This window comes from Lycium ferocissimum, chromosome 7, assembly GCF_029784015.1.
Source record: "Lycium ferocissimum isolate CSIRO_LF1 chromosome 7, AGI_CSIRO_Lferr_CH_V1, whole genome shotgun sequence".
NCBI lineage: Eukaryota > Viridiplantae > Streptophyta > Magnoliopsida > Solanales > Solanaceae > Lycium > Lycium ferocissimum.
Genome location: NC_081348.1, coordinates 56,433,873 through 56,448,140, shown reverse-complemented (window position 1 = coordinate 56,448,140; position 14,268 = coordinate 56,433,873). Strand labels below are relative to the sequence as shown.

The window sequence follows — 14,268 nt, the reverse complement described above, 5'->3', positions numbered from 1 at the left end:
GATTTACATGGTATGTCAAGTAAAACAACAAAAACATCACCCTAAACACAAAAACAACACCCTAAACACAAAAACATAAAGTACAACTATTGGGGGCTGTGGGGGGGGGGGGGGGGGGGGGGGGGGGGGGGGGGGAAGCTTAAGGTGAATGAATGTGGAGGAGAAGGAGGGGAGGGGGTGTTGTAGTCTTCTAGCACCTCTCCCCGATTAGCGAGGAGTTGAATGAGAATCCTATTTGTTCTCCTGTGATGCCACTCCATCTCCTGTCTCGTGGTGAAAGCAAGGTGACAGACAAACCACATGTCATCTTGAAGCCGATGCACAAGTCTAAATAGTGTGGTGATGCTCCCATTGGCAATGGAAACTTCCCGCATATTCCTTCCACGGCTTAGGGTCTTCGTAAGGGGGGGGGGGGGGAGGGTTGGGGTCATGATGGCCATTGGGAAGGCCATTGGGAAGGTCTGGGTTGTTGTTGAAGTTTGCCATTTTTAAGTCTATAGGAGGCTTATGAAGAGTTTTTGAAATCTGAATTTTTATGATCAAACACTGAAGATGGAGGGGTTTATTTATAGGGATTAAAAACGAGTGTCTTTCACACTTCTCATCAAAGAATTAATTGTAAAACCCTCTTCCCTTGTTTAGTGGTTTAAAAGACACATTGGGAAGGGATCATATAGGTGTAATCATTACATTTTTTGCAGAAAATATATAGGCATAATCAGATTTTACCGCTATATGCGTGTACAAGAATTAATCCATAGACCACTTGTGCGTGATTGTCGATGCAATTTCAAAGTATGTAATTTATCACGTCTACACTTAATCTATATCCATTTGTAGGATTATGTTTACATTGGGTAAGCATGTTGTTGTTTTTTGTTTTATAAATTTTCCTAATAGTACAAATTAATTTATATGGCGCAACTGATTAATTTGAACATGTAGAACTGATTCTAAAAGTTAATTGAAAGTAATGCAACAACCACCTTTAAATTAACCTAATCTATTAAAGTCATCCATTAAATCTTCCCACAAACAAAGATAGTAATACAAATTGTCCAGAACTAAATCAATTGCCTGATGCATTTTTTAAACTCAACAATTAATTTCTCAATTGCTGCAAGTCTATCTAAAACGGTATTCGGCCCTCGACCACACTATTAGAAATCAATGCATCTATTTCCTAATTCACTACACGTTGTTGGCGGGGCTCTCCTGGCCTATTGATCAATGTTGCATTCGCAATTTCCTCCCTCAATGCATATGCATCTATTTCCTCATCCACTACACGTTGTTGGCGGGGCTCTCTTGGCCTATTGATCCATGTTGCATCCGCAATCTCCTCCCTCAATGCATCTATTTCCTCATCTACCTCCTCATCGTCATAAGGCACAAGATTTCTTATGTAGTCCTTCTCCGTCTACTTTGACAGTTGGGTAAAGAAAAGGACTCGCCTCTTAATTTCAAGAAATCAACAAAATCAATTCATAAAATAATTAGTTTATAATGTACCAATATTGACATTCTAATAGACTTAAGTTCAAATTGTTACCTCTTCAATAGATATTTTCTTTTTGAATGTATCCAGTAGTTTATAATGTACCAATATTGACATTCTAATAGACTTAAGTTCAAATTGTTACCTCTTTTGAGTATTTTTCTTTTGAATGCATCGAAGTAGTTTATAATGTACCAATATTGACATTCTAATAGACTTAAGTTCAAATTGTTACCTCTTCAGCAGGTATTTCTTTTTGAATGCATGAAGTAGTTTATAATGTACCAGTATTGACATTCTAATAGACTTTAGTTCAAATTGTTACATCTTCAGCAGGTATTTTCTTTTTAAATGTATCAAGTAGTTTATAATGTACCAATATTGACATTCTAATAGACTTAAGTTCAAATTGTTACCTCTTCAGCAAGTATTTTCTTTTTGAATGGATTACGTTATTTTTGGGGTGAAGTGCACCATATCAACATCCTTGGAGTTGCGGAACAACCCTGATTTGGCACAATTACGTCCAACAAAGGGGATTGCTTCATATGCCCATGCTTATAATGGAATTCAACACATAATAGGGTCAATCGACTACTAATGGTCTTTAATAAAATGATATTGGTATGGATAACTTACCATCAGTGCCCAGGAGAACCTGTAAAGACATATTCTTGGCCTTGAAGTGGGGTCATTTTTTAATTGTTTAAACAATTTCAACATGTCCACCTTGTTCGTCAAGTAATCCAGTGTCAGATTAAAGCATATCTTTCCCCAAGGATATTTGTTAAAGCGCGGCAACGATCAACCAAGTTTATCCATTCCTTCTCAACTGTTTTAGACTTGGCATGTGCCAATAAAATGTTGTGAACAAACCACATCAATGACACCTTAAGCTTGTCCAGTTTGGTCAATGATTTGTTTTCCATGCTTTTCATGAGCAAATCCTCGGTAACACCTGAACGAACTTTTTTAAGTGTTTTAGTGAACTTGTCTCCTACCTTGAAACTCAACTCCTTTCCACTAGGGATGGCACCACAATTCAACCCAGTGACCAATGAAAACTCTTTTGGCCCAAACAACAGGGCATATCCTCAATTAAAATCACATCTCATGCTTTTTCTTTCAGTTAATAATTTGTCGTAGAAGAAGCGAAAGAACAAGCTTTCCACTAAATTTATCCCAATGTAAGGGCAGGTCCAAGAAGTGGCCGAAACAAGTTTTACGAAACATACTTACAAGTTTATGCTTTCGTAATTGAACTTTAAAGTCTAACCACGACTTTATAGAAGACCTTACCATGACACCGGCAGGGAAATCAACTCCTTCCAAAATCCATAAGGTCAATCCGAGCCTTTCCAGCTTTTCTACGGCGATGGACTTGACATTTTCATGAACAGATAGGCGATCACTATTTTGCTCCTCATCTTCCGGAACCTCGTATTCGCCAAATTCCTCTTCTCCAGCACCACAATTGGCTACTTCTTCATCACTATTGTCCTTCTCATCTTCCGAAACCTTGCATTCGCCAAATTCCTCTTCTCCAGCACCACAATTGGCTACTTCTTCAAATTCAAATTCATCGATCCCTTTGAGAATCTTATCAAGAGACGTCTCTTCTGACTCTTCTTCATTTCGTCTATTAATCGCCTCATCTGGTTCTTCATTTAGTCTAATAATCACATTATCTGGTTCTTCATTTCGTCTATTAATCACCTCATATGGTTTTTCATTTCGTCTATGATGAACTCATCTGGTTCTTCATTTCGTCTATTATTTTACTCTTCTTGTTTCTTTAGTTATTTCACTTCTTTAGTTATTTCTTTCCTCTATTTTTTAACTTCTTTGCTTGTTTCTTCTTGACCTACGTTGGAATCCAGGTCAATGACATCTGTTCTTAACCTTTTTCTAGATGAACAAGGCCTGTAGTCAACTCTCCAAAGTTATCCAGAACGCCCTCTAGTTGTCACCATGACTATAAACTCAAAAGAATCAACAAATAAGACACGCAAAACACAATGAAACTCAACAAAAAAATCAGATTAAAAAGAAATTAGGGCTTTGCAATGACTGTAAAATAGGAATCAATAACCTATCAGAATCAACAATTAAGGGCTTCGCCATGACTGTAAACTCAGAACATCACATTAAAAATACCATTTTGAACTCGAAAGAAATCAGAATAGGAAAAAAATTAGGGCTTTTGTAACCTGCAACTGTTTTTCAGCTGAAATAATGAAATATTGGCTCTTCAAATAGCTTTTTTTGATCCCAAAGCTACTTTCAAAGTCTTTTGGAGATGGAGATGAAACTTAAGATCATCGGTGGAGTTGGAGGGAAAAAGAACGAAGAAGTAAGGGGAGAAAGAGAGAAAGAAAAAAAAGGGACCCCGAAGTTTTTAAAAATACACAAAAACTCCCGCGTGTTTGCTAATCAGGTGATTAGTAATTTCTGGATCAAAAATAAAATGAGGCCCTGCCACCCAAAAATGACTTTGGGGTCCTGTCACCTACTTATTCCAAGAGATTACCGCCTTAGCGTTTTAGTACAGGTACAACCCACCTATCACGAGGATTATATGTTCTACACTTTTCTAACAGCGTAAGATAAGATGATATGTGGCAAATAATTATTAGCATAACCACGTAGCTGGACCATATCTATAAAAAAAAATTGCCACACATAATAACGACCATAGTCAACATTCAACAACCCTCTTTCCTAATATGTCGTATTTTCCCGCAAGTCCAACGACCCCTCCTCGCCTCTTTGTTTGGAAGTTGTTTTCATATTATTATATATATTCATTTTGATGTTCCACTAATTTAAATTTGTGTCGAAAAATTTCACTTTAAAAGGTAAAATATTTTCTACCAAAAGTGATATCTTCTTTGAGAGTTCGAATTAGAAATCTCTAGTTAAAATAAAGAAATACATGCTACTTTATCAGAATATAAAACTCTCACAGCATCATATATATTCGACATTTTGAATTATGAACAATTCAGCGCAATCTTAACATGATGTCAGAATCATTAAACTAGATAATTTATACGGAATGCGAATAAAAGACGGTTTATTCAAGTAAATGTAACAAATCTGTGATTTTTTTTAATCTTGACCAAATGAAATTATTCTCTACTTCTAATCTTTCTAAAATTGTTTTTCCCTTTTTTTTTTTTTTTTACGTTCAGAATTACGTTTATGGAAAAGTTCTTTATTCTTTTTAAGGATAAAGGGAGGACTAGTTATTCTGAAAATTCTTTTATTTCCCACTTTTAAAAAGAAAAAAAATGAATGTTAATTAACTTTTAGTAGTATATTATTCCCCGTTCAATTTTATTTGTCCGTTATATTAAAAATAAATTTTCACTTTTACTTGCATTATTTTAGCATATCAAGAGAAAAATAATTTTTTTTCCTGTTTTACTCATAACATTAATTATTCATTTTAAATCATTTTTCAAGTCTATTAAAATTATGCATCAATCTATATGGAGATCGTGTAGATATACTTCGTTTATTATTTTTAAGGGGCGTGAGGAAAAGTAAAAGTGAATGGAAGGAGATTGTGTAAGTATTTCCTACTTTCCATCAAATTGGAAGTTAATTAACTACTTACTTTATTAGCAAATTAACTCCTCAACTTTTAGGATAAGACATTATAAAATATAAATAATCTCACGATAACAATTAATGTGGCTCACCGCTATCTTCCAGTATATCCTACTCTCCTTTTTATGTGGAAACAACAAAATACACCTGCTAAACCAACCAGAATACCTACTTCGCCCGATTAGGCAATCACCATATGTTTTAATTTGTTTTGTTAGAATTCCGTCATGGGATTGCCGATGGATGACGCCGTAGTTATTCAAAAAGGGAAAAGGCCTGGTGAACCTTATGTTATTACCGTTAATTGTCCTGACAAAACAGGCCTCGGTTGTGATATTTGCCATACAATTCTTGATTTTGGACTTTACATTACCAAAGGAGGTATTATTCTTATAATCTCATATTCTGTTATATTCAGCTTCACGTTTTCTGCATATGATTCGTCTTTTTTTAAAAAAAATAAATAAATAAACCGTGGTGTCCGGGCTTAGCTTGCACGCCCCTCAAATAACCTGTCACCTCCCACTAGCCAGGGGCGAAGTTACGTAGTAAATTTGGAACACGTGAACGTATGATCTCTTGTAAAATTAGATATTTTATGAATATATTTTAAAATTGGTATGATATTAACCGTTGGCACCCATGCTATAAGCCGGACTAGGTTTTAGTGGTACACACGTGTTCTAGAAATCTTAGCGCAAATGCAAAAAAATCACCTAATGTTTTCTGCATGCGATTCTAGCTTCGGTCTTATACCTTTTTTTTTTTTTTTTTTTTTTTTTTTTTTTTTAAGTTTTTATTTGTTTGTTTAGTCTTTTCGTCTGATTAGGGTTTTGAATGTTGGATATGCATTGCTTCTTGCCTCTTTATTTAGAGTTTCCATTTTTTAATGGCCCTAACAATCTGTTTCGGTTTTCATGTTTATGGGAAGCTTTTTCTTTCCTATGTGTGATTTGAATGCAATATTTTAATGAACAGAAATTATAAATGTATTAGCTTAAAAGTAATATTTTACTGAACTTGTTACGCTCTCCGTCCCAATGTAAGTGTCTTAGCTTGACTGAACACGGAGTTTAAGAAAAATAGGGAGACTTCAATCTTGTGGTTCTAGATTAAAGATGTGTGTAATGTACTAAAATGTCCTTTGAATTTTGTGATTTGAAGCTTGGCATTTATGGTGTTTGAATTGTCTAACTTATTAAATATAAAAAGAGAGACTCTTTTTGGGACAAAGACACTTAAATTGGGACGGAGCGAGTATTATTCACATACTGAACCAGTTTGTGATTTAGACACAGTTGATAGATCGATTGATTATGCATTGTGTATGGATATGCACGTATGTATGTGATGTGATGTGAAACTAAGCTAGGGTATTCCCTTGTGTCTTTCCGTTACTGTCAATAAGTATTAAATTGTGTGCTTTCAGTTGTCAACCTTTTCTGTTCTTTGTTAAAGCTATTGCGATTTAATAACGGTTTGCAGTTTAGGTTCCTTCCGTTATTCATTTTCTCGTCAACTTTAACTAAATGCTCAAGGTTTTCTATGAATCAGATGTTTCAACAGATGGGATATGGTGCTATGTGTTATTATGGGTGGTTCCTCACTCTAGTTCATCTATTGTAAGGTGGGTGAATTTGAAGGAGCGCCTTCTGTCAGTATGCCCTTCATGTTCTGTTTCATTCTATTTGAACGAACCATCCCCACGTGCCGCATCTTCTCCTGTATACCTGTTGACGTTTTGTAGCCGCGACCGAAGAGGATTATTGCATGGTAAGAACAAATTCCTTGCAATGATTCTACTTATTGACTTGTGTTTGATCTCTTCTGATGTTATTGTGCATGATTTTGCTAGATGTTACCCAAGTTCTCTGCGAGCTTGAGCTTACCATCCAAAGGGTAAAGGTGACAACAACTCCAGATGATCGTGTCCTGGACATTTTCTTTATAACAGACAACTTGTAAGGATTTCTGTTCTGCACTTTGGTCAGTGAATACTGAGTTCTAGAGTTGTATCTGGTTGTTCTTGTTGTGATATCTTGAACAGGCTAAAGAGCAACTATACTGTTTTATTAACTTACTTGTGTCTTTCTGCTTCAATATATTGGGGCTTTACGTGATTCTTCTTTTTAGACTCTCACTAAATTTTATAATCTTAATGGATTAAATATGAACTAGTCATTCGTGTATTTACTCAATAAAGTTGCTTTATTTGTATCAAATTTTCAAGATTGTTAACAAACATGATCAGTGTATCCTTTGTTCAGAAGACAGATAACATCCATTTCTGATACACAAGGACTTTTTCGTCCATATTTATATTGGACTAACAAAAATAGAATCCGCAGATGGTGTTTTCTTTTATCTTTTCCCGCTTTAATCCTTAGCGTTCCTCCTATGTCTATTACCAGATGATGGGATATGAAATGAAATATTCTTAAGATATTAAGCAGTCAAAGTCTGTAATATAGTTCTGGTTTTTGTAAATTTAGATCCTTCAGCACAAAATTTCTGCTTTTGTACTGTATGAGTTAAAGATCTAATAGCTACGGACAGTGAGGTCTCTTCATTTTAAACCTTTCCATCTTATTTCATGTTCAGGGAGCTCTTACACACAAAAGAGAGGCAAAATGAAACATACAAACAGTTGTATGATGTTCTGGGCCAATCATGTAGTTGTGAGCTTCAGTTAGCAGGCCCGCAGTATGATCACCTTCATAGTATCTCTTCTCTTTCTCCATCTGTTTCTGAGGAATTATTTAGGTGTGAACTATCAGATAATGAATTTCGCACACAAGCTCTTAGCCCAGATATGACGCAGTTGAAGAAGGCTAGTGTGACAATAGATAATTCCCTGAGCCCAGGGCATACATTGCTTCAGATCGGTTGTGTTGATCACAAGGGTTTTCTTTATGACATTATGCGCACATTGAAAGACTGCAATATTCAGGTACTGACTTTTACATTTAACAATTATATGCTTCTTATTATCTTTCCCCTATCATTTTTGTTGTTTGTAGTTGCGAGAGTATACTATTAGTGGCTGTGTTGACTTGAATTTATTTCTTCCCAACTTCAATGAATTTAAAGTCAATAATTGCATTATTTTCTACTACAACAATAACGATAATTGTGCTTCAACCCCCTTTCCAGAAAAGAAAGATAACTATGCCTTGATCCTAAGCAAGTTTGGGTCAATTATATGAATACTCATTGACAATGTTGCTCCATTTGAACCCATATCAGTATAATACTTAAAAGAATAGTTTCTCTAGCGCTAGAAATTCTCTACATTTTCTACTTGCATCTAGATCTTTAACAAAACTAAAAGTATCCTAGCAAACATTCGACCTTAAGCACTAGAATTGCTATATAGAAATCTAGGGATGCAAGCTCAATGATATTGCCAATTTTGTCTTCGGTCTCCTCTCCACTTTGATGAAATGGTAAAACATTATACCTATGCAGAAGCATCCTTCGGTAATCTTATTTTATCTCCTTACGCAGTGGTAGGTGCTGATCTTTTTCCGCCAAATATCTTCATTTTATAGTCTTTAACCTCTCACATAAAATGGCACTACCTCTCTAGAATGCCCTACTTTCCTTTATGGTGTGTTCTAATTGTTGTCCGCATTCCTTTAACTGAAAGTTCTGATATATTTCAAATCCCGAAGTTTAATGGTCCTACTTATACTTTCTCAGTACAACTTTATCCTTTCTTCTATTCTTCTACAACACAGAGATGGCCTCGCATGTTTTTCATGAAAAGCAAATATGTCAACTAAAGGTAGAAAGCCAAAACGTGATAGAAGAAATAATGTACTCTTGGTAGGTAATTATTATTGTAAGTTTGTGTCTTCTGTAACGAAAACGTGATACTTGTTTACCTACCAAAAGAAGGAAGAACATGATTCTTCCCGTTACTGTTTTAATGATATCTAAAGCTAAACTTTGTTCTTTAACAACTTGCCAAAGATCTAAAAAGTTGGTTATTCATAGATGACTTTTTCCCCTCCAAATCTGTTGCTCTCATCCCGGTTTTGGATTTCTACTTGTCTTTGAGTTATGTCCGGGATATAATGAATTAGAAAAGCATGCTGGTTAGTCTGATAGTTGATCTTTCCTCTTGTGTTTAGATCTCTTATGGTCGATTTTCACCGGTTAATAAGGGTCAGAGGGAATTAGACCTTTTTATTCGGCTGAAGGATGGGAAAAAAATTGTGGATCCAGATAAACGAGATGCTCTTTGTTCCCGCTTAAAGGTGGAAATGCTTCATCCTCTACGTGTAATTATCACAAATCGTGGGCCAGATACTGAACTTTTGGTTGCTAATCCTGTGGAGCTATCTGGAAAGGGTAGACCACGTGTTTTCTATGACGTTACACTGGCATTGAAGACCCTTGGGATCTGCATCTTCTCGGTAAGTATCTAGTGGTGAAGGAACATTTCAAGTGACGAATTGCTTTTGTATTTCATCTTTACTTAAAGGACAAAGCTCTAAATAAAATTGAATGGAGACATTATCTCTTTAAGAAACTAACCTCCCATATAGACCCGGTGTGCTTGCCCATGTTTTTAATTTTATAGCTCCAGATGGTTCACTATATCACTTAATTCCTCTTCTCGTGGTGGATGACCTTTAATATCTTCTTGCAGGCGGAAATCGGAAGGCATTGTACAAGTGATCGTGAGTGGGAGTTTTACAGATTCCTTTTAGACGAAAATTGTAGATTTGACTTGTCTTGTATGGCTGGTAGAAATCAGATAGTAGACAGAGTCAGAAGAACATTAATGGGTTGGTGAGCTCAATCATTGACTCTCTTCTGGTCTCCCTCTGAAAGAAGTTTTTAGGAGAGGTGAGCTTATTCGTCATCTTGTTGGCGTCACTTACCTTTTTATGTATGTTGTATCTATAATTATGTGTCAAATATTGATGATCTCTTTGTACAGTTCCGTCGTTAATTGTTGCCGCATTCAGTTGGCTTGTATGTATAGTGATAGTTATTGAATCTCCTTAAAGAAAATCACTCTCTTCCATTTCTTTCATCCACCTCATTTTGTGTCTATATTTGTGAAATATACTAGTGGCTTGTATCTTGGAAGTTCGGTTACATCTCTGAAAGGAATTCTGGGCTGATGAATATCTTTGAAATGCTAAGTAGACCTCATGTCCTACATTATGAGTTGCTACCAAGGTCATTATGCTTATCTCGTCGGTCCACATTTCACTATTCTTGTTTTGCTGAAGCCCGAATCATACACTAGTCATGTTTGCACCTTGTTTATGTGCCCATGACCTTCCTTCCTAGTAGCCTCACAGGTACCTCATTTCTACCTTGGACCTGTGAAGTGTTGGTGCATCTATCATGGTTTTTGTCTTTCTATCTGCGACCATAGACTCACCTTTCACTTCTTCTTTCCCCTCTCTTCTTTTGGTGGGTGTCTTCGCCATTCGAGTGTGGTCTTTTGGAGTAAAACATGATATTAACGTGTTAACCTAGCAACATCGACTTACCTGATAGAATAGCATAGTTTACTCTTGTAATGGAGTGAAAAGTAGGCTCTTTAGCTTGATATTGTAAAAATTATTTCGCCGGAAATCAATTCTTGTATTTCCTTTGGTATATAATAATGGAGATTAAGCCAGTTAAAATATTTTCGAAAATTTTCTTCAAAATTGATCTATCTAGTGGTTTGTTGAGCTCCTTTAGAGGAGCTTCTGCTACTTGCAGGTTGCAGCTACTTCTAATTAAACACAGTGAAATGAGCCTCCAAATGAATTTGGTCGAGTTTTATTGTCCCTTATCTATGGGAGTAGGTTCATTTAGGTCCCTCAAATATAACGCTAAGCATATTTAATCCCTTAACTATGTTAAAGTGAGACACTTTTGGTTCCGCTAATAGAACCCGTTTAAAAAGTAACGGTACTAAACCCATGTGACACTCACGTGACTCGTAAAAGGCTAAACCCATCAGATAAAATGCAAAGAGTAACGGCATTTTTCTAAAAAAATGCAACTCATATAAGATATTAGCAAAGCAACTCATAATATTTGGATCATATGATTAGTAACCAACTCTTAAACGGTAATCTGGCAGCACACATGGAACCGTTCCACTTATTTTGAAAGCATGTGAATTTAAAGTTTTTTTTGTTAAATATTAAAAAAATCAAAATTCTTTTTAACAACTGCTATAAATTATCTTAATTGGTGGAACCACTCCAATTTTTTTCAGAAGCATGTGCATGCAAAATTTCAATATATTAGATAAAGTTTCTGCCTGTTTTAAAGAACCAGCTTCCTCTTCTTCCAGCCAATTGAAGCTTTTTACAGAGAGGCTAGGGCTTTTTCTGGTGAAGTGTTTCTTCATATGAAGTTAGGGAGAAAGGCGAAGGAGTTTAATATTTTTGTCCAATGGGTTTAGCCTCTTACAAGTCAAGTAGTGTCATGGATTTAGCCGAATTATTTTTTAAACGGTTTATTGGGAAACTAAAAGTGCCCCATTTTAGCATAGTTAAGGGATTAAATATGCTTAGCGTTATATTTGAGGGATTAAAATGAGCCTACTCCCACAGATAAGAAATCAAATATCTTTCAGTTAATATTTGAGGGACCAAAATGAACCTACTTACATAGATAAGGGACAATTTTAACCCAAAACTCGAATTTGGTCCCTTGGTTTTGATATTCTCAAGTTAATTTCTGATTTTCTGTCTTTTATAAATTAGTAAAATCTTCTTTAGAATTTGACATGATGGCCTGTGATTAATGTATTCAAGGTATTCCACCTTGCTATGAATGCCAAAGCAGTCATCAAAACTCAGGAAGGCAGAGGAAATCTTGTTATTAGATAATTCCAGGAAGTTCTTTCCTTAGGGTCAGTAAAATCTCACTTTTTTTTTTTTTTTACTACACTTACTCTTCTGAAAAAATTGATTTCTTTTTTGTTGTCAATTTAGTTCAGTAGTGAGATGGTTCTCAAATTTCCTCGCTACTCCACAAAACATGGCTAGGAAATTCGTTAGCAGACCGCAAGGTGTTATGCAGTAATGCTTGCCTTCTATATTAATATATCCTTCGAAAACGATTTTTGCGATTTAGATCAGATATATCCCTTGTTATAAAAGTGGTGTATATATACCCATGCCGTTATAAAATGGTGCAAATATACCTTTTTTCGTTGACGAGAGTTTTTTCTTAAAATCATTTAAGTTATTTTTTTTAATTAAAAAAATCGGCACGTGACTTTAAAAAATGTCTACCTATTTTTTTTAGTAGACATATTTTTCTAAAGCCATGGTAATTTTTTTTCCAGGTGTGTCGGGTATGGTTCGTTTAAAAAAATATCTCCATGACTTTAAAAAAATAAGTCTATCCATTTTTTTAAACTAATTAGACCCGACCCATCAGGAAAAAAAAAATTACTATGTGGAGTATGTCTACTCAAAAAAAATGGTTAGACTTTTTTTTAAAGTCACGTGACATTTTTTTTTTAATTAAAATATAACCTAAATGATTTTTAAAAAAAAACCCTGTCACAAAAAAAGGGTATGTTTGCACCATTTGTAATGGCAGGGGTATATATGCATCATTTTGTAACGGTAGGGGTATATATACACCTCTTTTATAAAGAGGGGTATATCTGCTCTAAATCGCAAAGTTGGGGGTATATTTACACCTTTACCCTTAATATATTAATATCGATAATAAGGTACCCGAAGGATAAGGACAAGTGCCTTGTGAGGAATAGAGTGGTCCGTTATTACATATCGTATTATCAACAAAAACTGCATATTTAATTGATATAATCCTAATTAAGTACATTATAATGCCCAATTTGTTATGTTTATGTTCAGTGGTGCGGGAAGAGCCATGATTTTCACTAAGAAAATTTAAAATATAAAAAAGTAAACACACAAAGAAGTTACGATAATTCAATATTACTATATAATATACATAAAATTAATTTTTAACCATGAATATACCGTATAAATTTTCAATTGAAGGGGACTCGAAACTCCTAGCTCTGCCTCTAGTTATGTCTACGAGTAAAATAGAGAGAGGGAGGACTTCTTTCCAGTGCAATATATTACTACTTATGATAAGGGAGAATCGAAAGATTTTGTCGTCCCTCGGTTAGATTCCAACTAATGATTACTAACCAAAAGGCTTCTCTTCCAAATTCAATCTTATGGTTGTCTTTTATTGCTTATCTACTGGCGAGAGTGATGTGGAATGTGCTATAACTTCTTTTATATGTCTCATTTTTCTCCTACTATATATTGCTTTATTGGCTTTATACATTTTTAAAATTTGCCGGCAAATTTTATTTGAACTCATAAATTACGACTTGTTTCAATTAAGCACTTGAACCCATGAAGGTGTTTCTATTAGACATTTTCTGTTTAAATTTTAAAAATATTTTTGCGTGTATTCTCAAGTGCCTATTACATAGATAAGTTAACGACTTAAAATATGTCATCCTCCTTTAATTATACACATTAGCCTCAATAACCTGTCATAATTGTTCCAATTATAATTGATGTGTATAGTTAAAGAAAATGAAAGATTTTATGCATGTGTCCCAAATATTACATATTTTTTTAGTTTTCCAAGCAATAGTAATACTATCAAAAAATTGTAACAAAAGGGAGCAAACATTTTCTATATTTTTTGAGTATTGTTTTTTTTTTTTTTTCTGTGGACGGGGAGGGGGTTAAAAAGGATTAGGTAGTGATTTGTTTAGCATAGGGAAACATGATTAAATCATGAAGAGTTGAAGCTTTAATTTTTGTGTAAAAAATATTAGAATTTACATTTTATAAAATAATGTTCCACTTATAAACTAACAAAAGGAAGAAATGTCATTTTCTCATCACATAACTTTTTTGAAAGCAAAAGGGTTTAATTATATTAACAAAACTAATTAATTCTCTTCAGATTTTGTATTTTGTATATTTTAAATGAAAATAACATCTACTAACATCTCAGCAAAAGAATAAATGTAGCACATATAATTGATGTCTCTTGAACCAAATTATTTTTCTTCTTTTTGAAAGAAAATGTTATCGTTCATAACAAATGTTTTTAATCACACATATGTTACAACTAAGTTGAATCTCAAGAAATTTCCGAAGTCTAAATCTAAATAA

General features: G+C 34.5%; 1 protein-coding gene across 1 annotated transcript; it reads left to right on the top strand.

Annotated features, from left to right (window-relative positions):
- Positions 1-5,191: 5,191 nt before the first annotated feature.
- Positions 5,192-10,167, top strand: LOC132065725 (ACT domain-containing protein ACR9-like). The gene is made up of 6 exons (XM_059459246.1): positions 5,192-5,494; positions 6,668-6,886; positions 6,969-7,074; positions 7,715-8,063; positions 9,250-9,534; positions 9,771-10,167. The coding sequence occupies exons 1-6, from the start codon at positions 5,341-5,343 to the stop codon at positions 9,915-9,917; spliced, it is 1,260 nt and encodes a 419-aa protein (XP_059315229.1). The 5' UTR covers positions 5,192-5,340; the 3' UTR covers positions 9,918-10,167.
- Positions 10,168-14,268: the final 4,101 nt, after the last annotated feature.

Coding starts and splice junctions, on each gene's coding strand:
- LOC132065725 (XM_059459246.1), top strand. CDS start 5,341: ATGGGATTGCCGATGGATGACGCCGTAGTTATTCAAAAAGGGAAAAGG. Junction 5,495..6,667: donor ACTTTACATTACCAAAGGAG/GTATTATTCTTA, acceptor TCTATGAATCAG/ATGTTTCAACAGATGGGATA. Junction 7,075..7,714: donor TTCTTTATAACAGACAACTT/GTAAGGATTTCT, acceptor TTTCATGTTCAG/GGAGCTCTTACACACAAAAG.